General features: G+C 35.3%; 2 protein-coding genes across 2 annotated transcripts in view; one reads left to right on the top strand and one right to left on the bottom strand.

The window, feature by feature from the left end:
- LOC100377733 (serine/threonine-protein kinase 3) lies at positions 1–26102 on the bottom strand. Its single transcript, XM_085508117.1, has 12 exons — positions 25825–26102; positions 21156–21236; positions 20200–20380; positions 19685–19747; positions 13895–14059; positions 13477–13644; positions 12927–13064; positions 10690–10800; positions 5787–5961; positions 5316–5527; positions 4441–4583; positions 1–3166 (listed from the first exon to the last, which is right to left on the bottom strand). Exons 1-12 carry the CDS (start codon positions 25827–25829, stop codon positions 3139–3141), a joined length of 1470 nt encoding a protein of 489 aa, XP_085364243.1. The 5' UTR covers positions 25830–26102; the 3' UTR covers positions 1–3138.
- A 130-nt stretch (positions 26103–26232) lies between these two features.
- The window catches only part of LOC102806954 (endoribonuclease LACTB2-like), an 86327-nt gene continuing 85193 nt past the window's right edge, over positions 26233–27366 (top strand). Inside the window, exon 1 of the mRNA XM_085507740.1 lies at positions 26233–26447. Within this exon, the coding sequence (XP_085363866.1) occupies positions 26251–26447 (197 nt within the window). The 5' untranslated portion in view covers positions 26233–26250. The remainder of the gene's footprint in view (positions 26448–27366) is intronic.

Raw genomic sequence — 27366 nt, 5'->3', positions numbered from 1 at the left:
TTTAACTGATATTATGAATTTAATGGTGATTTCTAACAATAAAATATAAACATTTGACAATGTATTTAACTGATATGTGAAATAAATCAACTGTACATGAATTGATACAGGTAAGGGTGTCAATAAAGTTTGCACAACAAAGCGCAGATGAACAAGTCAATACAATTTTCACTTGTGAAAAACTAAATTCAATGAAGTCTGATTTAATAAAAGTACTTCATTAGATGCAAAATACAACGCTAGTGATGAAATTTGTGAATTCTCCATGATTATTTATTTTTAGACTTGAATTCTAAGCAAATATAACACTGATGTATGTGAATCTACTGCAACAGGCTTAGTTTAGGTTCACTTTTCTGACGCACGTTTACAACATTAAATGTACAGAGTTTTCCAGTGTACTTTGTGATATCTGCATCAAGATATCTAGGGTAACTTTATTCATCAAAATGTTTTGTACATCTAATGAAATTTCAACACATCAAATGTTGTCAGAATTGAAAACAATTCTTGCGTATATACTATATGAAAATAATTGCAGTGAAAACAAAATTGCAATAAAAAAAGCTTTAAAACAGAACCAATTTTTTCTCAATCATAAAATAAATTAAGTCCCTATATAAGTTCTAGTACTGATTGAAGTGATAGATAAAATAAACAGCAGTATCTGTACATGTACAGCAAGGGCAATAGTCAATAGCAGTGTCTGTACATGTACAGCAAGGGCAATAGTCAATAGCAGTGACTGTACATGTACAGCAAGGGCAATAGTCAATAGCAGTGTATGTACATGTACAGCAAGGGCAATAGTCAATAGCAGTGACTGTACATGTACAGCAAGGGCAATAGTCAATAACAGTGTCTGTACATGTACAGCAAGGGCAATAGTCAATAGCAGTGACTGTACATGTACAACAAGGGCAATAGTCAATAGCAGTGTCTGTACATGTACAGCAAGGGCAATAGTCAATAGCAGTGTCTGTACATGTACAGCAAGGGCAATAGTCAATAGCAGTGTCTGTACATGTACAGCAAGGGCAATAGTCAATAGCAGTGTATGTACATGTACAGCAAGGGCAATAGTCAATAGCAGTGACTGTACATGTACAGCAAGGGCAATAGTCAATAGCAGTGTCTGTACATGTACAGCAAGGGCAATAGTCAATAGCAGTGTCTGTACATGTACAGCAAGGGCAATAGTCAATAGCAGTGACTGTACATGTACAGCAAGGGCAATAGTCAATAACAGTGTCTGTACATGTACAGCAAGGGCAATAGTCAATAGCAGTGTCTGTACATGTACAGCAAGGGCAATAGTCAATAGCAGTGTCTGTACATGTACAGCAAGGGCAATAGTCAATAGCAGTGTCTGTACATGTACAGCAAGGGCAATAGTCAATAGCAGTGTCTGTACATGTACAGCAAGGGCAATAGTCAATAGCAGTGTCTGTACATGTACAGCAAGGGCAATAGTCAATAGCAGTGTCTGTACATGTACAGCAAGGGCAATAGTCAATAACAGTGTCTGTACATGTACAGCAAGGGCAATAGTCAATAGTAGTGTCTGTACATGTACAGCAAGGGCAATAGTCAATAGCAGTGTCTGTACATGTACAACAAGGGCAATAGTCAATAGCAGTGTCTGTACATGTACAGCAAGGGCAATAGTCAATAGCAGTGTCTGTACATGTACAACAAGGGCAATAGTCAATAGCAGTAACATGTACACAAATAAAACTTCTATTGATGCTTGCACTCTGAACACTCACATTGCCTGTTGTTTTTTCTCATTCATTTTAGAGATCTATGGAGGTTTTCAGCACGCAATGTGTTAAACTAAGAACTATGTTTATTGTTATTTCCAAGATTATATTAATTCAGGTGCAGTGTCTGGTGCTAATTTTCAGAAACAAAAACCAAACACTATTAACTGCTTAATTTCGTGAAAGAAAAATTTTCAAGAATTGATGAAAAGTGAAATTTTGTAGTAGAGGGTCCAAAGACACAAAGTGTTGGTGACTTTTTGTCTTCAAAAATGAAATCAAATAATCTTCAAAGTTTTGAGTACATTTTAGAGTACATGAAAGTCACACAATGCTCTAATAAAACCCTACCTAATGTCAGGGTAATCTGTAAAATCAAGCAACCTATTGGCTCAGATAGCTCCACTGTTAGCAATGCACACTTCATCAAGAATAAACAAATCTGAGATTGGGCCACCTGAGGTGAATATATGATTAATATATCAAAGCAATCGGACTCGTATGATAAGCTACGCTTGACAAAGTCAACATCAGAGTTAAGCAGTTGACATTAATAAATTAAAGTGAGTCTAGTGTACTTAAAATTCTAAAATAACAAACATATTTGATTTAGATACATCTCTATTGGAGATGCACTCATTACAGTGCAATTACAGTATGAATGGCTTTTATTGGAGGATGCATTAAAGTGCAATTACAGTATGAATGGCTTTTATTGGAGGATGCATTAAAGTGCAATTACAGTATGAATGGCTTTTATTGGAGGATGCGTTAAAGTGCAATTACAGTATGAATGGCTTTTATTGGAGGATGCATTACAGTGCAATTACAGTATGAATGGCTTTTATTGGAGGATGCATTACAGTGCAATTACAGTATGAATGGCTTTATTGGAGGATGCATTACAGTGCAATTACAGTATGAATGGCTTTTATTGGAGGATGCATTAAAGTGCAATTACAGTATGAATGGCTTTTATTGGAGGATGCATTAAAGTGCAATTACAGTATGAATGGCTTTTATTGGAGGATGCATTACAGTGCAATTACAGTATGAATGGCTTTTATTGGAGGATGCATTACAGTGCAATTACAGTATGAATGGCTTTTATTGGAGGATGCATTACAGTGCAATTACAGTATGAATGGCTTTTATTGGAGGATGCATTACAGTGCAATTACAGTATGAATGGCTTTTATTGGAGGATGCATTACAGTGCAATTACAGTATGAATGGCTTTTATTGGAGGATGCCCAACACAGTGTTTTATAAAACCTGCTGCCATTTATTCCATGTACATTGTTTCAGTTCTGGGACAAAAATTGCAAAAAAATGTTGACAACACTTTGGATGAAGTAAATAACTCCCCGGGACATCAGAATATTTGTATTCCTTGATTTTGTCTGCAAAAAAAAAACAGAAACACGCATTGTGAAAGAATGTGGACAACAGAGCCCAATTAATAACTGTGTAAGCATCCTACTGAAATGTACAACTCACGTGAAATGAGGCGGACTGTATGCACATTCTGACATACTGAAAAGAGTTTGGCTTGAGCAAGAAAAAATGACCATGTGAACCTGTTTGGCTAGAACAAGTTAACCATAACAATTAGTGAAATGACATAACCGCAATGGGCCATTCCAGTTTATATCCGCACCCCCCCTGTACAGGGTATAATTTCCAAGGATGTTTAAGTCATACAAAGTTTTATTTCCAAATCACCATTCACCATACAGTGATGGAAATCCAAAACTATAGTTCCTACTTATGGTGTTGATGAGTTCCTTTGTGCCACCATACAGAGTAGGATTTCCAAATATAACTATCATATGCTAATTTACTATTTTTTAAAGTTCAAAATTTTATATTTTATAATGGAAATCCAAACTAGTCCTGATTCACAGTATTGATGAGCTCATTCGTGCCACCATCCTTATTTAATTTCAGTAATAACTATTTCATACTGGCCCAATTTTTTTACCATATACACTCAGAATTCCAAGTTTTTTTAGTCATACATTCTTGGAAATCCAACCTCATCAACCGGTATGTGGGGAGATAAACTAGGCCATATTTTATTTATTAGCCATAACTGCCTGGATTTCCAGGATTTTTTTTTCTATACTTGTCTGGATTTCCATATTCTGTTTCTCCATATACAGTTGGAATTCCGGGGTATTTTCCTCATCATACAGTGCTGGAAATCCGACCTCATCAACAGGGGAGTGCAAATATAAACTGGAATGGCCCAATATATGAACATGGCAATGAGTCCTCGCTGCTTAATTTGATGTTGAACACAAGTTGATATAAATGACAATCACTAGTATAATTTGTGCTTGCTAGTTTTGATGAACAATCATCAAAACATTTTTTTGCACTTTCTCTATCATTAGTGTATATGACTATAAATATTTACCGGGGTACTGTTAATGCGTAAATAATCTGCTGGGCACTGTTGCAATTTACATCACTGTTTTGCTTACAATATTGCTAAACATCTAGCAGTATTGCTTATCAATTAATTAAGGTAAAACAAAAAAGTGCAACAATAATTCATTATCTAGCTGAACATTATCATAGTATACATAATATAACTACTGTGTATACCATCTTTATACAGCAGAGCTGAGAATATATCATTTTTGGAAATATAATTCAACTTTTGTGTTACCTTTTCTTTTTTGCATCAATTGCTTCCAATATAGGTTGCCTTTTTGCTTGGTAACGTTTCCGAAGTTCTTCTATTTCTCTTTCCATTTCAGGATCTAAAGAATTTAAACGGGTTTTCAGATCCTCATAACTCATAGATTTTAACTGCAAAACAACAAAATATTGGTTTTATATTGTGATATGTATATTTCTAATAATTCCATTGTTGCTATGTGACATACTTTACAACAGTTTGATTCACTGTGTCAACTTGAACCATAGTAAATATTAGAAATGGACGCCTTCCAAAATAACAACATAATTACAGGTTAGAGAAATACAAGTCAAATCCAGTTTTTGGTGACTGAATTTTAAAATTGTAATGAGTTTATAAAATACAGTCAGTTGTGTATCAATTGACCGGCCACGAGTTTAGGAATTTTCGAAGTCGGTAAGCTTAAATTTAATTTGGTTTGTTACTGGCTAATATGCATATACATATAGCTCTGTTGTTTGAGATGCACATGAACACATCATCTTTTAGAAATATATGTAGTATTTTACAACAAGAACAGTATGCTGACTGGCAAACAAAACCATTTCCAATTCCAAAATTTTATTTCAAATTATTTCATCTTTTTTTCTTCAAATTACTGATACAAATGCCATTTTACTTTAACATTATATTTATAGAATATTCCTTAAAATAGTAACTTTTGAATAATACACTGTCAATTTTCACAAAATATCATACTTCAACACAAAACATAAATATAGTTTCATTTTACCATGAGACTATAGCTTCAAAATTGTACATAATAAACATAGTCATGTGATTTATAACCTTGGCAACTAAGAATTTGACATCAAAAAGACATTTACATTACAAATACTCACAAATTCAAAATCTCCCTCTGTAAACGGTCTACCAAATGATCTTTGACTGTCTCTGTCTTCACCAATTGGCACTGTGGGTTGTTGTGACTGGATACTACTACTACTACTACTACCAGTACTTCCTGCTGTGTTACCAAGACGTTCTCTGTCAAGTTTATCAAAGTGTTCTAAAAATGATGGTGTGTACTTCTCTCCAGACCCAGAAGAGATTTCTGTAATTATTATCAAGTTATACAGATAGTTACCCAAATGATATATATCATGTTGGCATTATTATATGACAGTGATAAGTGAAATGTACAATCAAGCAGATACATGCTTCATCTACGGAAATTACCCCGGTAATTAAGCACGACAAACACAAAACAGTAACATGAAAATAAGATACACATGTATGTTATTTAGCATACACACCCAACCAACCAAATTTTTTACTACACAGGGATACCTTGTTGAAGCGTACTGACTTACTTTTCATGGTAGAATCATCATCGTCGTCTTCATCAGAATTAATCACCATGGTACCTATATCAGATTCAATCATAGTACCACTATCACCATGGTCAACCATTGTGCCATGCTCTACCATAGTACCTGCATTGCTATCTCGCGGAATCATTGTACCACTGTCTATTTCATCTTCTTCCTGATAATACACGTATACATTGAGTATACACAGTGACAATTAGTGCTATTTTCTAGAAATCAGAGGGAAACCTTGAATGGCAGAGAAATGCACTTATGTGAACACAGGGCAGATTGGCAATGAACTGAACATGGTTGCAATGTATGAACACAGGGCAGAGTGGCAATGAGTTGAACATGGTTGCAATGTATGAACACATGGCAGAGTGGCAATGGGTTGAACATGGTTGCAATGTATGAACACAGGGCAGAGTGGCAATGAGTTGAACATGGTTGCAATGTATGAACACAGGGCAGAGTGGCAATGAGTTGAACATGGTTGCAATGTATGAACACAGGGCAGAGTGGCAATGAGTTGAACACGGTTGCAATGTATGAACACAGGGCAAAGTGGCAATGAGTTGAAAATGGTTGCAATGTATGAACACAGGGCAGAGTGGCAATGAGTTGAACATGGTTGCAATGTATGAACACAGGGCAGAGTGGCAATGAGTTGAACATGGTTGCAATTCATGAACACAGGGCAGAGTGGCAATGAGTTGAACATGGTTGCAATGTATGAACACAGGGCAGAGAGACAATGAGTTGAACATGGTTGCAATGTATGAACACAGGGCAGAGTGGCAATGAGTTGAACATGGTTGCAATGTATGAACACAGGGCAGAGTGGCAATGAGTTGAACATGGTTGCAATGTATGAACACAGGGCAGAGTGGCAATGAGTTAAACATGGTTGTAATGTATGAACACGAGGCAGAGTGGCAATGAACATGGCTGCGATGTATGAACACAGGGCAAAGTGGCAATGAGACTAACACGGTTGCAATGTATGAACACAGGGCAAAGTGGCAATGAGTTGAAAATGGTTGCAATGTATGAACACAGGGCAGAGTGGCAATGAGTTGAACATGGTTGCAATGTATGAACACAGGGCAGAGAGACAATGAGTTGAACATGGTTGCAATGTATGAACACAGGGCAGAGTGGCAATGAGTTGAACATGGTTGCAATGTATGAACACAGGGCAGAGAGACAATGAGTTGAACATGGTTGCAATGTATGAACACAGGGCAGAGTAGCAATGAGTTGAACATGGTTGCAATGTATGAACACAGGGCAGAGTGGCAATGGGTTGAACATGCTTGCAATGTATGAACACAGGGCAGAGTGGCAATGAGTTGAACATGGTTGCAATGTATGAACACAGGGCAGAGTGGCAATGAGTTGAACATGGTTGCAATGTATGAACACAGTGCAGAGAGACAATGAGTTGAACATGGTTGCAATGTATGAACACAGGGCAGAGAGACAATGAGTTGAACATGGTTGCAATGTACGAACACAGGGCAGAGTGGCAATGAGTTGAACATGGTTTCAAGGTATGAACACAGGGCAGAGTGGCAATGAGTTGAACATGGTTTCAATGTATGAACACAGGGCAGAGTGGCAATGAGTTGAACATGGTTGCAATTCATGAACACAGGGCAGAGTGGCAATGAGTTGAACATGGTAGCAATGTATGAACACAGGGCAGAGTGGCAATGAGTTGAACATGGTTTCAATGTATGAACACAGTGCAGAGTGGCAATGAGTTGAACATGGTTTCAATGTATGAACACAGGGCAGAGTGGCAATGAGTTGAACATGGTTTCAAGGTATAACCACAGGGCAGAGTGGCGATGAGTTGAACATGGTTGCAATGTATGAACACAGGGCAGAGTGGCAATGAGTTGAACATGGTTGCAATGTATGAACACAGGGCAGAGTGGCAATGAGTTGAACATGGTTGCAATGTATGAACACATGGCAGAGTGGCAATGGGTTAAACATGCTTGCAATGTATGAACACAGGGCAGAGTGGCAATGAGTTGAACATGGTTGCAATGTATGAACACAGGGCAGAGAGACAATGAGTTGAACATGGTTGCAATGTATGAACACAGGGCAGAGTGGCAATGGGTTGAACATGCTTGCAATGTATGAACACAGGGCAGAGTGGCAATGAGTTGAACATGGTTGCAATGTATGAACACAGGGCAGAGTGGCAATGAGTTGAACATGGTTGCAATGTATGAACACAGGGCAGAGAGACAATGAGTTGAACATGGTTGCAATGTATGAACACAGGGCAGAGTGGCAATGAGTTGAACATGGTTTCAATGTATGAACACAGGGCAGAGTGGCAAAGAGTTGAACATGGTTGCAATGTATGAACACAGGGAAGAGTGGCAATGAGTTGAACATGGTTGCAATTCATGAACACAGGGCAGAGTGGCAATGAGTTGAACATGGTTGCAATGTATGAACACAGGGCAGAGTGGCAATGAGTTGAACATGGTTTCAATGTATGAACACAGGGCAGAGTGGCAATGAGTTGAACATGGTTTCAAGGTATGAACACAGGGCAGAGTGGCAATGAGTTGAACATGGTTGCAATGTATGAACACAGGGCAGAGTGGCAATGAGTTGAAAATGGTTGCAATGTATGAACACAGGGCAGAGTGGCAATGAGTTGAACATGGTTGCAATGTATGAACACAGGGCAGAGAGACAATGAGTTGAACATGGTTGCAATGTATGAACACAGGGCAGAGTGGCAATGGGTTGAACATGCTTGCAATGTATGAACACAGGGCAGAGTGGCAATGAGTTGAACATGGTTGCAATGTATGAACACAGGGCAGAGAGACAATGAGTTGAACATGGTTGCAATGTATGAACACAGGGCAGAGTGGCAATGAGTTGAACATGGTTGCAATGTATGAACACAGGGCAGAGAGACAATGAGTTGAACATGGTTGCAATGTATGAACATAGGGCAGAGTGGCAATGGGTTGAACATGCTTGCAATGTATGAACACAGGGCAGAGTGGCAATGAGTTGAACATGGTTGCAATGTATGAACACAGGGCAGAGTGGCAATGAGTTGAACATGGTTGCAATGTATGAACACAGGGCAGAGAGACAATGAGTTGAACATGGTTGCAATGTATGAACACAGGGCAGAGTGGCAATGAGTTGAACATGGTTTCAATGTATGAACACAGGGCAGAGTGGCAAAGAGTTGAACATGGTTGCAATGTATGAACACAGGGCAGAGTGGCAATGAGTTGAACATGGTTGCAATTCATGAACACAGGGCAGAGTGGCAATGAGTTGAACATGGTTGCAATGTATGAACACAGGGCAGAATGGCAATGAGTTGAACATGGTTTCAAGGTATGAACACAGGGCAGAGTGGCAATGAGTTGAACATGGTTGCAATGTATGAACACAGGGCAGAGTGGCAATGAGTTGAACATGGTTGCAATGTATGAACACAGGGCAGAGTGGAAATGAGTTGAACATGGTTGCAATGTATGAACACAGGGCAGAGTGACAATGAGTTGAACATGGTTGCAATGTATGAACACAGGGCAGAGTGGCAATGAGTTGAACATGGTTGCAATGTATGAACACAGGGCAGAGTGGCAATAAGTTGAACATGGTTGCAATTCATGAACACAGGGCAGAGTGGCAATGAGTTGAACATGGTTGCAATGTATGAACACAGGGCAGAGTGGCAATGAGTTGAACATGGTTGCAATGTATGAACACAGGGCAGAGTGGCAATGAGTTGAACATGGTTGCAATGTATGAACACAGGGCAGAGTGGCAATGAGTTGAACATGGTTGAAATTCATGAACACAGGGCAGAGTGGCAATGAGTTGAATATGGTTGCAATGTATGAACACAGGGCAGAGAGTAATGAGTTGAACATGGTTGCGATGTATGAACACAGGGCAGAGTGGCAATGAACATGGCTGCGATGTATGAACACAGGGCAGAGTGGCAATGAGTTGAACATGGTTTCAATGTATGAACACAGGGCAGAGTGGCAATGAGTTGAACATGGTTGCAATTCATGAACACAGGGCAGAGTGGCAATGAGTTGAACATGGTTGCAATGTATGAACACAGGGCAGAGTGGCAATGAGTTGAACATGGTTGCGATGTATGAACACAGGGCAGAGTGGCAATGAGTTGAACATGGTTGCAATTCATGAACACAGGGCAGAGTGGCAATGAGTTGAACATGGTTGCAATGTATGAACACAGGGCAGAGTGGCAATGAGTTGAACATGGTTGCAATGTATGAACACAGGGCAGAGTGGCAATGAGTTGAACATGGTTGCAATGTATGAACACAGGGCAGAGTGGCAATCAGTTGAACATGGTTGCAATGTATGAACACAGGGCAGAGTGGCAATGAGTTGAACATGGTTGCAATGTATGAACACAGGGCAGAGTGGCAATGAGTTGAACATGGTTGCAATGTATGAACACAAGGCAGAGTGGCAATGAGTTGAACATGGTTGCAATGTATGAACACAGGGCAGAGTGGCAATGAGTTGAACATGGTTGCAATGTATGAACACAGGGCAGAGTGGCAATCAGTTGAACATGGTTGCAATGTATGAACACAGGGCAGAGTGGCAATGAGTTGAACATGGTTGCAATGTATGAACACATACGTATATTGTTGTATCATTCCTAATTCAATTAGAGTTTTTTATGTAAACAAATATGTGTTTTTAATGAGTATGCTTGGAATAACTATGTAAATTATATGCAAATGATATGCAAATTAGTAAGTACAATTTCAGAGAAGAACATAGGAGACGATTTACAACATGGCTTCATGCAATGTATTGTTTCATCTCAATGACAAGCAGAAAGATGACTTACTGAATCACCAAAATCTTGTTCTTGTCTTGTTTGCATTTCTAATCTTCTCTCCTTAGCTTCAGCTATCATGTCCACCAGACTTGCTGATGCAGCGTTCTTTATGAAAGGATGCTGAAAATTTATGAACAAATTGAATATTAATCTAACAAAATACGCATATAAAAGTTGGATCAGGGAAAATAGAAATATTGAATTACAAATCGTAATAAACAAAAACAAAGAGCTCGTCCATTATCAGAAATGGGAACCATTAGCCAATTGGCTAGATAATGGGTAAATTTAAATGTTATACCGTATTACCCCGGGCACGTGCCCAGGGGCCTGAACATGCAAAATCGGGAAAAATTGGGGGTGGGCGCTTACCCGAGCCACCCTAAAAAAGATTTAAAAAAGTTGTTTTTGTGATCGTATGATAAGGTCAAATAAAGGAATGCTTTTGTATACTTTGTACACGTACTTATTTCTTGATTTATGCAAGGTTTCAATAAACGTGAGCACCCGGTAAAGAACAGGGTCGAATTTCAAGAATAAAACTTGTTTCATGTCAGCGAATGAAGTTATATTACTCACTGAAATTGGCTACAAAGTATGGTAAGTATTGTAATCAATGCATGGTTACATTTTTAGTAACCGTGATCAGTGCAAGTCGAAACGGCCGAGGGAAAAACTACCTCATTAGCATAATTTTGTTCACGCACGTATTGATACATCGCATTGTAATTACTGAAGAATAGCAGACAGGGTTATGAAACAAATAAACCTTTTATTACTGATGTGAAATGTTTACAAACTATTGTGAATACATAAACATATCCAAATGGCGATACAAAAAAACAGACTGAAAATAAACTCTGGTAAACCTCATTAACATGATTTATTCACACACCCACACACATGGCAAAATTATGATGCAACAAGTTCCCATCTTCGGCATGCCTCATTATGGTTATCGTAATGGACTTTAGGTTTTTTCTTCAATAATCCACATGACGGTAATGCCATAGCTGTGATGAAGGATGGAAAGAAAGTAGCAAGTTTATGACGTGATGTCTCAAAAGTGCTAGCTCCCGTTCACAGTCAGTAGAACATTCCGGAGGGGGGAGGACGGTAGAGCATCGCCAGGCGATGGATGCGGGGCTTTTTGGCAACGACCGCAAACGTATCCATGTCCAGCCATTGGTTGGCCAGGTAGATTTTTACGTGTTAAGTTTGGCTCTTCCGTTTCACCCCCTTCGGAATGTTCTACTTTTGCAGCCTAATTCGCAGGTTTTTCAAAAAACGTTGAAAAAACACAAGAATTAGTAGAAATGTTCCTGTTTTGGGCGGATTATTGATAGAGAATAATGTCTTTATTACAAAAATGCTGAAAAACCGTGAGTTTTTGCCTTAGTTATTTTTTTATTGGCGAAAAACTGCGAACTCGGCAAAATTGGTTGCACAACTTCCCTTTATCATATACACCCAGCGACACTGATGCCAGCTGACTGTGCTCCCGTTATGAATTCACAGTCAGTGAAGTGCTACATTTTGAAACCAAAGCTAAGTGCTTCAAACCACTCACCAAGGTATGGATTATTGCAATATTGCAATATTGGATTCATCGTGAATGAAGAGAAAGCAGAACGTGTCCGCCACATGCTGCGTGGTTCATCTTACGTCGTTAAGTTCCAATGAGTTTTTATGTAAAAACACAAACAAAACGGCCCTTTTCTGGGCCACCACACACTCCAAAAAGAGAACTATCGTAACAAACACACTATTTAAATAAATCAAACGCGTTCGTTTTTGACAAATAAAACTTTATTGTTGACCCCGTTCTTGGCTAAAAATCACCCTGGGCGTTTAACCGAGGATGTCCCCAACATGTAACTTTTGTGAAAACAGGGGGGTGGGTGCTTGCCCAGGGAGGGGCGCGTGCCCGGGGTAATACGATACCAGATCAAATTTTTTTTCTTACTTATTTTCTTTCTCTTAATTTTAATTTTCCTTCCTTATACCTCTATGTAATGTAATATTTTGTGTTGTATGTTTATATTATTGAAACAAAATAAAAATATTGTTTAAATAAAAAAAAAAATTTAATATTAATGGAATAAGACAAAACAAAGAACAAACTGAATTGAAGCAGTTTACGGTCAGTACATGTGTGTTGTAATTTGTAATTTTAGGTATGAATGGATTCTAGGCACATGTCAAGGATCATGCATCACCTAGAACACAATGAAAACCACATTTACCTGTAGTAATCTCGAAGCTGACGGTCTCTCTGACGGGTTTTTGACAAGGCACTGCAAAACAAAATCTATAAAATCTTCTGACCATTTTTCTGGATTTCTGAAAGTTGGTGGTGGCTTGGTTGGAATCATAAAAATAGCCTGTATGAGGAAACACATGATTTGTGATTACATGTACAATATATTTCAGTATTACGGAGTTCATCTAAAAATATAGCCAACATTTTGACGCCAAAAATTCACATATTTTTTATTTAATTTTCAATAATTTCTTTGCTAACCCTTTGAGTGCCCAAATATTTTTCTCACCCACAATTCAGTGCAAATATCTGCATATTTTGAACAATTTTCATTAAATTTCATGATCTTTTTGAGCCATACAGACAGTTTCAGATATTGCTTTTAGTTTTTTATCAAAAGGTTTGTCTATTGTCAAAATTTCTTGTGGGGATGAGTAGATTGTACAAAATTATTTTACATTTCTGAAAGTGACAAAATTCTGTTTTGGTGTTCAAAGGGTAAACACCAATGATTTTTTCAGACGATAACTTACCCTCATAGGGTGGATATCTGCATAGGGTGGTTTGCCTTCAGCCATTTCTAGAGCTGTAATTCCAAGTGACCAGATATCAGCAACACAATCATAACCAATTTCTTGTATGACTTCTGGCGCCATCCAAAATGGAGTTCCTATGACAGTGTTACGTTTAGCCATTGTATCCTGTGAAATGAAAGTAAAGTAATCTTTAGTTGCACATATTAGGAACACTCTCATTGGTCATTCAAATAATTCATATTGTGTAGTTTATGTCATTTAAAACATCTGACCATCAAATTTGCATTTTAAAAATGTGCATATTTTCCTCACAAATTTTTTTGCTCATGGTTAAACAAAACTCCATCTGTTTTCTCATTCAAGTGCCTTTTATAGTACACACTGATATGGAATAATCTGATTTGCAGTACAGTACCGTAAGTTGTCCAGCAACTCCAAAGTCGGCTAATTTGGCATGTCCTTCATTATTGAGTAGGATGTTACCAGCTTTTATATCCCGATGTATTTTTCTTCTACTGTGTAAATACTCTAAACCTTTTAAAGTGCTGTGTAGTATAGTAGAGATTTCTGGTTCTGTGAGCTAAACAAAATAGTAATTCATGGTAAGTTGACAACATTATTGTAGTATAGTAGAGATTTCTGGTTCTGTGAGCTAAACAAAATAGTAATTCATGGTAAGTTGACAACATTATTGTTGTATAGTAGAGATTTCTGGTTCTGTGAGCTAAACAAAATAGTAATTCATGGTAAGTTGACAACATTATTGTAGTATAGTAGAGATTTCTGGTTCTGTGAGCTAAACAAAATAGTAATTCATGGTAAGTTGACAACATTATTGTTGTATAGTAGAGATTTCTGGTTCTGTGAGCTAAACAAAATAGTAATTCATGGTAAGTTGACAACATTATTGTTGTATAGTAGAGATTTCTGGTTCTGTGAGCTAAACAAAATAGTAATTCATGGTAAGTTGACAACATTATTGTAGTTTAGTAGAGATTTCTGGTTCTGTGAGCTAAACAAAATAGTAATTCATGGTAAGTTGACAACATTATTGTTGTATAGTAGAGATTTCTGGTTCTGTGAGCTAAACAAAATAGTAATTCATGGTAAGTTGACAACATTATTGTAGTATAGTAGAGATTTCTGGTTCTGTGAGCTAAACAAAATAGTAATTCATGGTAAGTTGACAACATTATTGTTGTATAGTAGAGATTTCTGGTTCTGTGAGCTAAACAAAATAGTAATTCATGGTAAGTTGACAACATTATTGTTGTATAGTAGAGATTTCTGGTTCTGTGAGCTAAACAAAATAGCAATTCATGGTAAGTTGACAACATTATTGTTGTATAGTAGAGATTTCTGGTTCTGTGAGCTAAACAAAATAGTAATTCATGGTAAGTTGACAACATTATTGTTGTATAGTAGAGATTTCTGGTTCTGTGAGCTAAACAAAATAGTAATTCATGGTAAGTTGACAACATTATTGTTGTATAGTAGAGATTTCTGGTTCTGTGAGCTAAACAAAATAGCAATTCATGGTAAGTTGACAACATTATTGCAGTATAGTAGAGATTTCTGGTTCTGTGAGCTAAACAAAATAGCAATTCATGGTAAGTTGACAACATTATTGTTGTATAGTAGAGATTTCTGGTTCTGTGAGCTAAACAAAATAGTAATTCATGGTAAGTTGACAACATTATTGTTGTATAGTAGAGATTTATGGTTCTGTGAGCTAAACAAAATAGTAATTCATGGTAAGTTGACAACATTATTGTTGTATAGTAGAGATTTCTGGTTCTGTGAGCTAAACAAAATAGTAATTCATGGTAAGTTGACAACATTATTGTTGTATAGTAGAGATTTCTGGTTCTGTGAGCTAAACAAAATAGCAATTCATGGTAAGTTGACAACATTATTGTTGTATAGTAGAGATTTCTGGTTCTGTGAGCTAAACAAAATAGCAATTCATGGTAAGTTGACAACATTATTGTAGTATAGTAGAGATTTCTGGTTCTGTGAGCTAAACGAAATAGTAATTCATGGTAAGTTGACAACATTATTGTTGTATAGTAAAGATTTCTGGTTCTGCGAGCTAAACAAAATAGTAATTCATGGTAAGTTGACAACATTATTGTTGTATAGTAGAGATTTCTGGTTCTGTGAGCTAAACAAAATAGCAATTCATGGTAAGTTGACAACATTATTGTAGTATAGTAGAGATTTCTGGTTCTGTGAGCTAAACAAAATAGCAATTCATGGTAAGTTGACAACATTATTGTTGTATAGTAGAGATTTCTGGTTCTGTGAGCTAAACAAAATAGCAATTCATGGTAAGTTGACAACATTATTGTTGTATAGTAGAGATTTCTGGTTCTGTGAGCTAAACAAAATAGGAATTCATGGTAAGTTGACAACATTATTGTAGTATAGTAGAGATTTCTGGTTCTGTGAGCTAAACAAAATAGCAATTTATGGTAAGTGACAACATTATTGTAGTATAGTAGAGATTTCTGGTTCTGTGAGCTAAACAAAATAGTAATTCATGGTAAGTTGACAACATTATTGTTGTATAGTAGAGATTTCTGGTTCTGTGAGCTAAACAAAATAGTAATTCATGGTAAGTTGACAACATTATTGTAGTATAGTAGAGATTTCTGGTTCTGTGAGCTAAACAAAATAGTAATTCATGGTAAGTTGACAACATTATTGTTGTATAGTAGAGATTTCTGGTTCTGTGAGCTAAACAAAATAGTAATTCATGGTAAGTTGACAACATTATTGTTGTATAGTAGAGATTTCTGGTTCTGTGAGCTAAACAAAATAGTAATTCATGGTAAGTTGACAACATTATTGTTGTATAGTAGAGATTTCTGGTTCTGTGAGCTAAACAAAATAGCAATTCATGGTAAGTTGACAACATTATTGTAGTATAGTAGAGATTTCTGGTTCTGTGAGCTAAACAAAATAGTAATTCATGGTAAGTTGACAACATTATTGTTGTATAGTAGAGATTTCTGGTTCTGTGAGCTAAACAAAATAGTAATTCATGGTAAGTTGACAACATTATTGTTGTATAGTAGAGATTTCTGGTTCTGTGAGCTAAACAAAATAGCAATTCATGGTAAGTTGACAACATTATTGTTGTATAGTAGAGATTTCTGGTTCTGTGAGCTAAACAAAATAGCAATTCATGGTAAGTTGACAACATTATTGTAGTATAGTAGAGATTTCTGGTTCTGTGAGCTAAACGAAATAGTAATTCATGGTAAGTTGACAACATTATTGTTGTATAGTAAAGATTTCTGGTTCTGCGAGCTAAACAAAATAGTAATTCATGGTAAGTTGACAACATTATTGTTGTATAGTAGAGATTTCTGGTTCTGTGAGCTAAACAAAATAGCAATTCATGGTAAGTTGACAACATTATTGTAGTATAGTAGAGATTTCTGGTTCTGTGAGCTAAACAAAATAGTAATTCATGGTAAGTTGACAACATTATTGTTGTATAGTAGAGATTTCTGGTTCTGTGAGCTAAACAAAATAGTAATTCATGGTAAGTTGACAACATTATTGTAGTATAGTAGAGATTTCTGGTTCTGTGAGCTAAACAAAATAGCAATTCATGGTAAGTTGACAACATTATTGTTGTATAGTAGAGATTTCTGGTTCTGTGAGCTAAACAAAATAGCAATTCATGGTAAGTTGACAACATTATTGTTGTATAGTAGAGATTTCTGGTTCTGTGAGCTAAACAAAATAGCAATTCATGGTAAGTTGACAACATTATTGTTGTATAGTAGAGATTTCTGGTTCTGTGAGCTAAACAAAATAGGAATTCATGGTAAGTTGACAACATTATTGTAGTATAGTAGAGATTTCTGGTTCTGTGAGCTAAACAAAATAGCAATTTATGGTAAGTGACAACATTATTGTAGTATAGTAGAGATTTCTGGTTCTGTGAGCTAAACAAAATAGTAATTCATGGTAAGTTGACAACATTATTGTTGTATAGTAGAGATTTCTGGTTCTGTGAGCTAAACAAAATAGTAATTCATGGTAAGTTGACAACATTATTGTAGTATAGTAGAGATTTCTGGTTCTGTGAGCTAAACAAAATAGTAATTCATGGTAAGTTGACAACATTATTGTTGTATAGTAGAGATTTCTGGTTCTGTGAGCTAAACAAAATAGTAATTCATGGTAAGTTGACAACATTATTGTAGTATAGTAGAGATTTCTGGTTCTGTGAGCTAAACAAAATAGTAATTCATGGTAAGTTGACAACATTATTGTTGTATAGTAGAGATTTCTGGTTCTGTGAGCTAAACAAAATAGTAATTCATGGTAAGTTGACAACATTATTGTTGTATAGTAGAGATTTCTGGTTCTGTGAGCTAAACAAAATAGCAATTCATGGTAAGTTGACAACATTATTGTTGTATAGTAGAGATTTCTGGTTCTGTGAGCTAAACAAAATAGTAATTCATGGTAAGTTGACAACATTATTGTTGTATAGTAGAGATTTCTGGTTCTGTGAGCTAAACAAAATAGTAATTCATGGTAAGTTGACAACATTATTGTTGTATAGTAGAGATTTCTGGTTCTGTGAGCTAAACAAAATAGTAATTCATGGTAAGTTGACAACATTATTGTTGTATAGTAGAGATTTCTGGTTCTGTGAGCTAAACAAAATAGTAATTCATGGTAAGTTGACAACATTATTGTAGTATAGTAGAGATTTCTGGTTCTGTGAGCTAAACAAAATAGTAATTCATGGTAAGTTGACAACATTATTGTTGTATAGTAGAGATTTCTGGTTCTGTGAGCTAAACAAAATAGTAATTCATGGTAAGTTGACAACATTATTGTTGTATAGTAGAGATTTCTGGTTCTGTGAGCTAAACAAAATAGCAATTCATGGTAAGTTGACAACATTATTGTTGTATAGTAGAGATTTCTGGTTCTGTGAGCTAAACAAAATAGCAATTCATGGTAAGTTGACAACATTATTGTAGTATAGTAGAGATTTCTGGTTCTGTGAGCTAAACAAAATAGTAATTCATGGTAAGTTGACAACATTATTGTTGTATAGTAGAGATTTCTGGTTCTGTGAGCTAAACAAAATAGCAATTCATGGTAAGTTGACAACATTATTGTAGTATAGTAGAGATTTCTGGTTCTGTGAGCTAAACAAAATAGTAATTCATGGTAAGTTGACAATATTATTGTAGTATAGTAGAGATTTCTGGTTCTGTGAGCTAAACAAAATAGTATTTCATTGTAAGTTGACAACATTATTGTTGTATAGTAGAGATTTCTGGTTCTGTGAGCTAAACAAAATAGTAATTCATGGTAAGTTCACAGCATTATTTAACAAAATAGTAATTCATGGTATGTTCACAGCATTATTTAACACAAAATATTATGATGGCTATAAGAATTCACCAAGACAAACAGAAAAGAAACTTTGATGCACAGCTTTTCTCTCTCTAATGGAGGTATCCCAGAGACAAAATAGATGACATCATAGTGTAGTGAAACATGAACACTAATGAGATTGACTATTAACCTTTTCACCGGTAGACTTCTCGCCCAAATTTGTCTGCACTTTTTTCTTATATTCTTCAATATTTTTAGAAATGAACCCCAATTTTGGAGCCAACAGACAATATTTGAGTCAACTTTTAGTTTATACTCAAAAGAAATGGCTATTTTTGTCCAAATTTTCTGAATTTGTGATGAAAAGTGAGAACTGGTGGTGAAATATTTGATTAAATTTGTCCATTGACTTTCGTCCATGAGAATAATTTATAATTATGTTGATTGTACATGGAGCATATTTGTAGTTTATTTCTTCATTTTTATATAAATTAATACAAAATGTGATAGGTTTGTTAGTTTGGTATCAAACTCATAATTATAGGATAACACAAACGAGCAATAAGAGATAAAAATATTTCAGGATTGGATATTTTCTACACAAGCATAAATTGAGAGAGGAATATGCAGTAATGAAGACTTTATAATGTTATATTGGTTACGATATGTGAATATTCAAAATGTAAATTTGTACGATTAGGGAGTATTTTTGTACAGTTATACATGGAACAAAGTCCATAATCTTGAGGCTTGGCCAAAAGGATTTGAAAGTTCTGGTCAAAAGTAAATTTTGAAAAAGAGTAAATCATCATAATGACTAGCTTACTGTTTTGTTTCGAAGTCTCATTATATCAGAAACTGATCCAGCTCCACAATATTCCATAACAATCTGAGAAAATAAAACATTAATAGTGTTAACTGGTTACATAGTGGTTTTGATGACAGAGACAGTGGCAGCATATAATGTAAAAGTTACATCATAACACTGAATGTAAACAGCACCATAATTCTTCTCCATTAATTCAAGACCTAGATCTGCATGTCCATCCTGAATACTGTAAAATACTTTATTTTAGCTGGAATTAATTTTCGCTGAAAAGACTTTTTCGGTGTTTTGTATTGAATTTATTTTCACTGATTATTGACAAGTTGAATGTAAAGTATAGGAAAAAAAAGGTATATTTGCTGGATTTTATTTTCACTGAATCATTCCTTCAGTGAAAATAGCGTATTTTACAGTAGTTGATTGGTCTCAGAGTGGGACTTTAATTATAACACAATGAATAATTAGTTTAACGATTTAATCAGTAGAATAATCCACTCTAATGGTAGATAACCTACCCATAAATCAGTATTTTTGAAATAACTGCCGTAATACTTCACAACATATGGACTGTCACATTGTTGCATAATAGATATTTCTTTGATAATTTCTTGTAAGTCTGTGTCGACAGGGACTTGTTTGATGGCAAGTAACTGTCCAGTTTCCTTGTGTACTGCTTGAAACACACTTCCATAAGACCTGTAAAAAAAAAGTCATTGAGTAAAAAACATTTTGTTTTCGAATTGACACGGACCACAGAATTTACTTAACACAAGAACCTACCCACAGAAATACTGGCCATAATAAAACATTGTACCTAATGTAAAATACTTTATTTTTGCTGAAGAGAAAATGTGAAAATAAAATATACTGTTTTTTTTATTCTATACCTTACATTCAATTCATCAAAAATCAGTGAAAATAATTTCAATACAAAACACCCCAAAAGTCTTTTCAGCGAAAATAAATTCCAGCGAAAAATACAGTTCTTTACAGTATTCGGTACTCCTAAAATTAATTAATAACGTTAAAAGTTAACTAAATGAATTTCGGTGTTGTAATATTTGGCATATTCGTTGTCAACCCTTACGCTAAAGAATTCAAGACAAAACAAAACTGCCACCAGTACACACCATTTTGAATATGATCAGTCGAGGCATGACCGAGTAATAGGTGGACATGGACACACAAAGGTCAGTCCATAAGTCACTTCATCTGAGATTGCTTCATTTATTGAAAGCCTCGTTTGAAACAAATCTAAAATCTTGCCCTAAATACATGTCTACCAGCCTATCAGACAGGGCAGGCAGAGCAGGGCAGGCAGGGCAGGGTTCCACGAAAGCTGTCAAAAAGCTGCATGTATACAAAAATGTAAATAGGAAAGTGTTTCCACAATCACTGTTTAAATTTAATTTTCCTGTGGTGACTATACTATATTACCAGAATTAATCCACATCTCTCAACATACACTTACCCTTCTCCTAGTTTTTCTAAAACATCAAACACTTCTTCAGGTTGCCTGGTTAGACTCTCTTCACTCAATCTTTTTAACTCACTGAAACAAAAGAGAGAATTTTACAAACATAGAATTATTAGCAACACTTTTATGTAAAATAAAGTCATATTTTTTGTCAAAAATGTTGAGTTACTGTCATCGCCATATTGTTCCGAACTCCACAACAACAACATTGCCAGCTAAGTTGTTGACTGGTTTGTTACACACGTTTCGGGATCATTACATGATTAGAACTGGTTAGTTAGAACTACTTTTACAAGGGTGTGCCTTTCGGCTAAATGCACTCATTTACAAGCATTATGACACAATGACATACAGTTTACCAGACACATTGAGTATGTCCTGACATTTTATACACAATGACATACAGTTTACCAGACACATTGAGTATGTCCTGACATTTTATACACAATGACATACAGTTTACCAGACACATTGAGTATGTCCTGACATTTTATACACAATGACATACAGTTTACCAGACACATTGAATATGTCCTGACATTTTATACACAATGACATACAGTTTACCAGACACATTGAGTATGTCCTGACATTTTATACACAATGACATACAGTTTACCAGACACATTGAGTATGTCCTGACATTTTATACACAATGACATACAGTTTACCAGACACATTGAGTATGTCCTGACATTTTATACACAATGACATACAGTTTACCAGACACATTGAGTATGTCCTGACATTTTATACACAATGACATACAGTTTACCAGACACATTGAGCATGTCCTGACATTTTATACACAATGACATACAGTTTACCAGACACATTGAGTATGTCCTGACATTTTATACACAATGACATACAGTTTACCAGACACATTGAGTATGTCCTGACATTTTATACACAATGACATACAGTTTACCAGACACATTGAGTATGTCCTGACATTTTATACACAATGACATACAGTTTACCAGACACATTGAGTATGTCCTGACATTTTATACACAATGACATACAGTTTACCAGACACATTGAGTATGTCCTGACATTTTATACTGTTTATTGGTATTTATTATATAGAAATTTATCGCATTGTGATCTTCAACGTTTTTTTCAACGTGTCTGAGTCCCCCACTATTAGTTTGAGGATTCATGCTGAGGTAACTAGAAATTATGAATGATGGATTATGAACATATAATCCACCTTTATAAAAACAAGTCCCATAATGCCTTCCATGCTGCACACACATAGAACTATATCATCTAACACAATACTCGTTAATAGTGAAAGCAAAAAGGTACACACAATTGTTTTAACTTTACTAAAAGTTATCACCTCTCAACTCAACTTCAAACAACACAATATGAGAATGCTGTGAAGTTCAGAATAGTTTGGTGATTGTATTGAACATGTGTAGCAAAGGTTGATACGCAAGTACATACTTTGCCATATCTTTATGGTAACTTTATTACACCTTTGTAATTTTAATTAATTTATTTAGAAATAACATAAAATGCCATAAAAAATATTTTCCAAGATTAGTTCCGAACTGATTGATTGTGTTCAGGAATATGATTTTATTTGCATCATGTGTTTACATTTTTACTTTATCTACGGTAATAACAGTAATTATAGTGATGTAAATATGAGTTTGTATATAATAATATTGTGATGGTATCTTTAGAAATTCAAAATGTACAATGTTTATACACTCCGGGGTTCGAGAACCGTAGTTGATCAAATCGTTAACAGCTAACAATTGAAACAATAAAATGGCGCCAATGGTGAAAAGAAAAATGAAAGCTCTTTACTGATTGGCCCGTCAGAGCAAACCCAGTCATGTTAATCGTTACATTTTACGTCGAACACTTTGAAACCACTTCAGATTTTATGATTGCACTGATGAAAAGAGTCGCGAACATTCCGCATTGAAGACACCACGAGTTGTCTCCCTTCGACCATACACTGATACAGGCCTCTTGCAGCAACAATGACGCGTGTTTACTTCTGGTGAATGAACAAGATTTGTATTCTTTGTAATACCCCCCCTGAATTTTTTCTTCGGATTAAGACGTTTCAGAAAATCAATCTTTGGGGCTTAGAAATATGTGAAATTCTCATCCCTGGGAATATAATAATAATGTTGACAGTTTTGACAAACATACCCGGTTCATTTTCTATTTCCTGCAATAACAATTTTCCACAAAACCTATTTTGGTTGGATGTGAGTTCCCTTTTCAATGACTAAAATATTATTACTTGTTCTGAATTTAGTAAGAGAAATTTGTTTTGTATTTAAACAGATTCAAGTAATCTTTAAAATTGTAATTTATTTTAAATGTAGTGTAAGTTCTTACATGTAGTTTTTGTTTTTCATTAGCAATATTTCCAATGTTTCTAATTTTTTATTTTGCTGTATCAGTTTGGAATTGTATTCCTAGTTTTTTATGCATGATTTGACAATGATGGTCATTTAACACTATTTTGGCAAAATTATTTTGTGAAATATTTTGGGTCCACAACTTTATATTCATTTCTACATCTACAAATTAACATATTGCATGCTGACTTCTTATTTTCCCATTGAATTTGGTATGTCAGTGGAGTCTTTCAGCAGGAAATGTGTTTTCCCATTCACCATTGCATTTAACACCCCCCCCCCCCCCCAGAATTTCTGATCCCTGAGGTATAATTAGGCCAAGAAAAATAAATTGTGTAGTTGAGATGACAATACAGGTTTTGAATGTGAAAATTAAAAACTGGATAATGTTAAAATCTTTAAACCTGATTTATATCGCACATATCTGCAAAAACAGTTTTTATACACAAAAAAAAAATGAAACACAGTTGTAACCAAGAGGAAATGTATAGAAAAGTCAAAAAAGCTTGACCTACTCATTTATAGGAACCACAATTTTTTTTATTTGGCCTTAGTTTGATCATAGACCAATGTAGGCTCTAAGGTTACATACATGTAAAAAGATGTTTAATCTGTTACTTTTGGCAAACACTATCTTAGCAAATAAATTGCTTTCATAGATTCATCTCCCATGTTGTCTCTAGGTTAAAGTAAATTTCCCATTCGATTGAAACATTATTTCAATGTTCACGTAATAAGGTATTTCTTTTTAATACTATTATAGTTTCAGTTTTTGTCAAGTTTACTTTGATTTTCCATTTTTGGGAGTAATCCTGTAATGTATTCAATGTGTATAGTAACTCTAAGCTGTTTTTGACAGTCAGTAGCATCAACTTGTCAACATTACAACACAGTCTCTCTACCATGGATAGAAGGACTGTGATTGTGGTATATACATGTAGAAGTGAGTTTATTTATTGTGACCAAAACATGACACTCAACTGATTTACATATGCATTACATAGACTTAAGACACAGTCTTGTCATGCCTTTACATATTCCAAAGATATTAGTCACTACATGTATATGTTAATTTAATATTATATACTTTATAGTAAATAATTATATTTTTTTTTACAAATTTTATAATTTAAAAATAGAAAACGACCATCAAATGCCTTTTACTGTCGTTTTGGTCATTCTTTGAACGATAATGTTTATGTAAATGTTGCTGTACCACTGTAAGTTAATATCAACATTGCTAGTAAATGTACAGTGATTGTTTTGAATGTTTATTGAAGTTGTTAGGCTACAATAAAGATGGTTTTGATACATTTGTGGTGCACCAGACTTCATGTCGCAAACATCGGATCCGCCGACAGCGCATTTTAAACATTATCATTTAAAGAATGACTGAAATGATAATAAAGTCTACATTATAAAGCATGCAAATTCTTTTCAGTACAATAAATTTGATCAGTTGTGCTTAGTTATTATTTACAATATTAATTGTATGATGCATATTTCCCCATGTAAAAATACATCTGTAACACATTCGCAACACACCCTCAACATTTTCGAACATGTGTTTTTCATCGACAACTAAATTATATGGTTTTCCCTGCCAGATATAGAAGCCTAATGCAGACACATGAAGGTCAACATACTACACCAGCAATAAATACCAATATTGTATATTAGATATTATTAATTTGTTGCTGTATTGAACTGGAGAAAACAAAGGGGAAAAAATAACAGTAGAGGTAATATATAGTTACATATACAGTGCCCCCCTCACAACATGTCATCTAAATAGAAAGACTGTGTAATTATGTGGTACAACCATTTTTAAAACTCAAAAATATGACAATGAACATAAACCTGCAACTTAATTATTTTTTGTGATCAGACAAACACAAAACTACAAAGTATGGCTAACCATCATTATCTCGCTACACAGCCATACCCCCCCCCCCCTCCCTCCGAATTTGAAATTCTGGTGTCATGTACTTAGTAGCCAATATTCTAATAATGTGATGGGTATGCAGAATATAATCATTAAGGGATCCAACATATATTTACTGTTTAATCCGTTAGGCCATCCGCTATCCCGAGACATAAGTGAATGGCAACCATCGTCTACAGTCAATGTCGAATTTAGAATTGAATTCCGTGTATCAACAGTTGATGGGTACTCCCTGTGGTGACTGACTCGCCGAGAACGACGGTGACCGTGATGACAATCTCTTGCGAAAATAGACTACGACTCAAGTACAACATAACCCTCTTACCTCATTTTGATTTTGGTGTACCTCCTATTACCTGGCGTGTTTAAATTACTACAGCATTGTCGATTTCCTTGCGTATTTCAAGCACAACCGGAAGCAGATCAATACCACCTACGAAAATAGTTTTCCCCTGACTCTCATAATCCTCGAGATCTCGAACTTTGGGAGACCGAGATTTACAGTTTGAGCTCAACTAGCACGCAGAGAAATCAACGAGCATGCACTGAAATCAAGAGAAACAGTAACACCATCGCTGCATTGAATCAGTCATAAATGATACAAAAAATGTTTTCTACATGTTTAAAATAGTGACGTAGCTTTGTATATGTTACTGTCATTGCCAGCAAAGTTTTATTTCTACCACAAATGTACTTGCATAATAGAATCACCCAATCACCTGACCAGGAGGCGACCTTTAAACTTTGTACCATGCATGTGATACCTCCCTATTTGTGGGTTTCAATGAATATCGTCCGATCTCAGTTTCTGCGTCTCGCGTCTACAATGACAACATTTATTCCGGATGTTGAGCAGTTGTCTTCGAGAGTTATTCGAGTGCTTGGATGTAATCCTGGCCCAATGACGTTGCAGGGAACCAACACGTACATAGTTGGCACAGGGCCCAGGTTAGTTCTGGTCTTCGGAAAAGGTCTGATTACTCTGATTATGTACCAGTAATGGTGACGACATTCTTTTTGGAGCAAATCTAGCCCGCTAGATTATATTCATAACTCAGTCTACTTCTCCCTTTTCTTTGTGATTCTTTGTTCTTGTAATTTTTTTAAAAATACAGCTGGGAGGCCTTTGCTGACTATGCCCCTCTTGAGAACAACTAGATAGAATTTTTTTATTTGGAACGTACCAATGAAAACTTGAGTAAAGTCCAAAAATAACAATAACAAAACAAAACATTCAGAACAACAAAAACTTTCAGTATTAATACATATCAAGAATATAGAAAATAAATTTTGCAAAAATGCTAAGAATGAAAAAATCATTACTTGAAACAATAATAGGAAATAATTCATCCATGCTAAAATCTTCCAGCTTTGGGGCATAGATGTATAAAGCTGCAAGGAATCTAGATCTTTGTTCTTTGATTTGACAATTATTACAATATAAAATGTAATGTTTCTCATCCCCTACTTCATTGCATTCATGGAGATTACATAGCCTGTTTTCCTTCAAAATGCCTTTATGTCTACCGGATTCAATGGGAAGAAAATGTGCAGAAGTTCTAAATTTAGTATAAGCTATTCTATGATTTTTATTTTTAATTTTTTCCAAATAATGTTCAAATTCAAAATTTTCTTTAGCACACCTGTAAAAGTCAAGCTTACAATTGTTCAACAAATTGTTTTTCCACTTCATACGGTACAAACATTTGAGCTTCTCTTTAAAAATATCACAAAAATTGTTCTGATGTGGGTCTGAATTAGTTAGATCTGTTATGACTAGTAATTTTTGTATAAAGTTAAGCCATGGGTCATGCACAAGAGTTTTGGATTCTTCATAGGCTGCATCAATGATAGAATTGTTTGTTTT

The sequence above is a fragment of the Saccoglossus kowalevskii genome, chromosome 14 (assembly GCF_978046115.1).
Source record: "Saccoglossus kowalevskii chromosome 14, keSacKowa6.1, whole genome shotgun sequence".
Taxonomy (NCBI): Eukaryota; Metazoa; Hemichordata; class Enteropneusta; family Harrimaniidae; genus Saccoglossus; species Saccoglossus kowalevskii.
The sequence above is the reverse complement of the archived record's forward strand: the minus strand, read 5'-3'. Positions and strand labels throughout refer to the sequence as shown.

Bases quoted from the DNA above. Each gene is read 5' to 3' on its own strand.
- LOC100377733 (XM_085508117.1), bottom strand. The intron at 14,060-19,684 runs GTAAGCTAGTCA...TATTTTGTTTAG, and splicing joins TGAGACTTCGAAACAAAACA to CTCACAGAACCAGAAATCTC. The intron at 5,962-10,689 runs GTAAGTCATCTT...GTGTATTATCAG, and splicing joins AACAAGATTTTGGTGATTCA to GAAGAAGATGAAATAGACAG.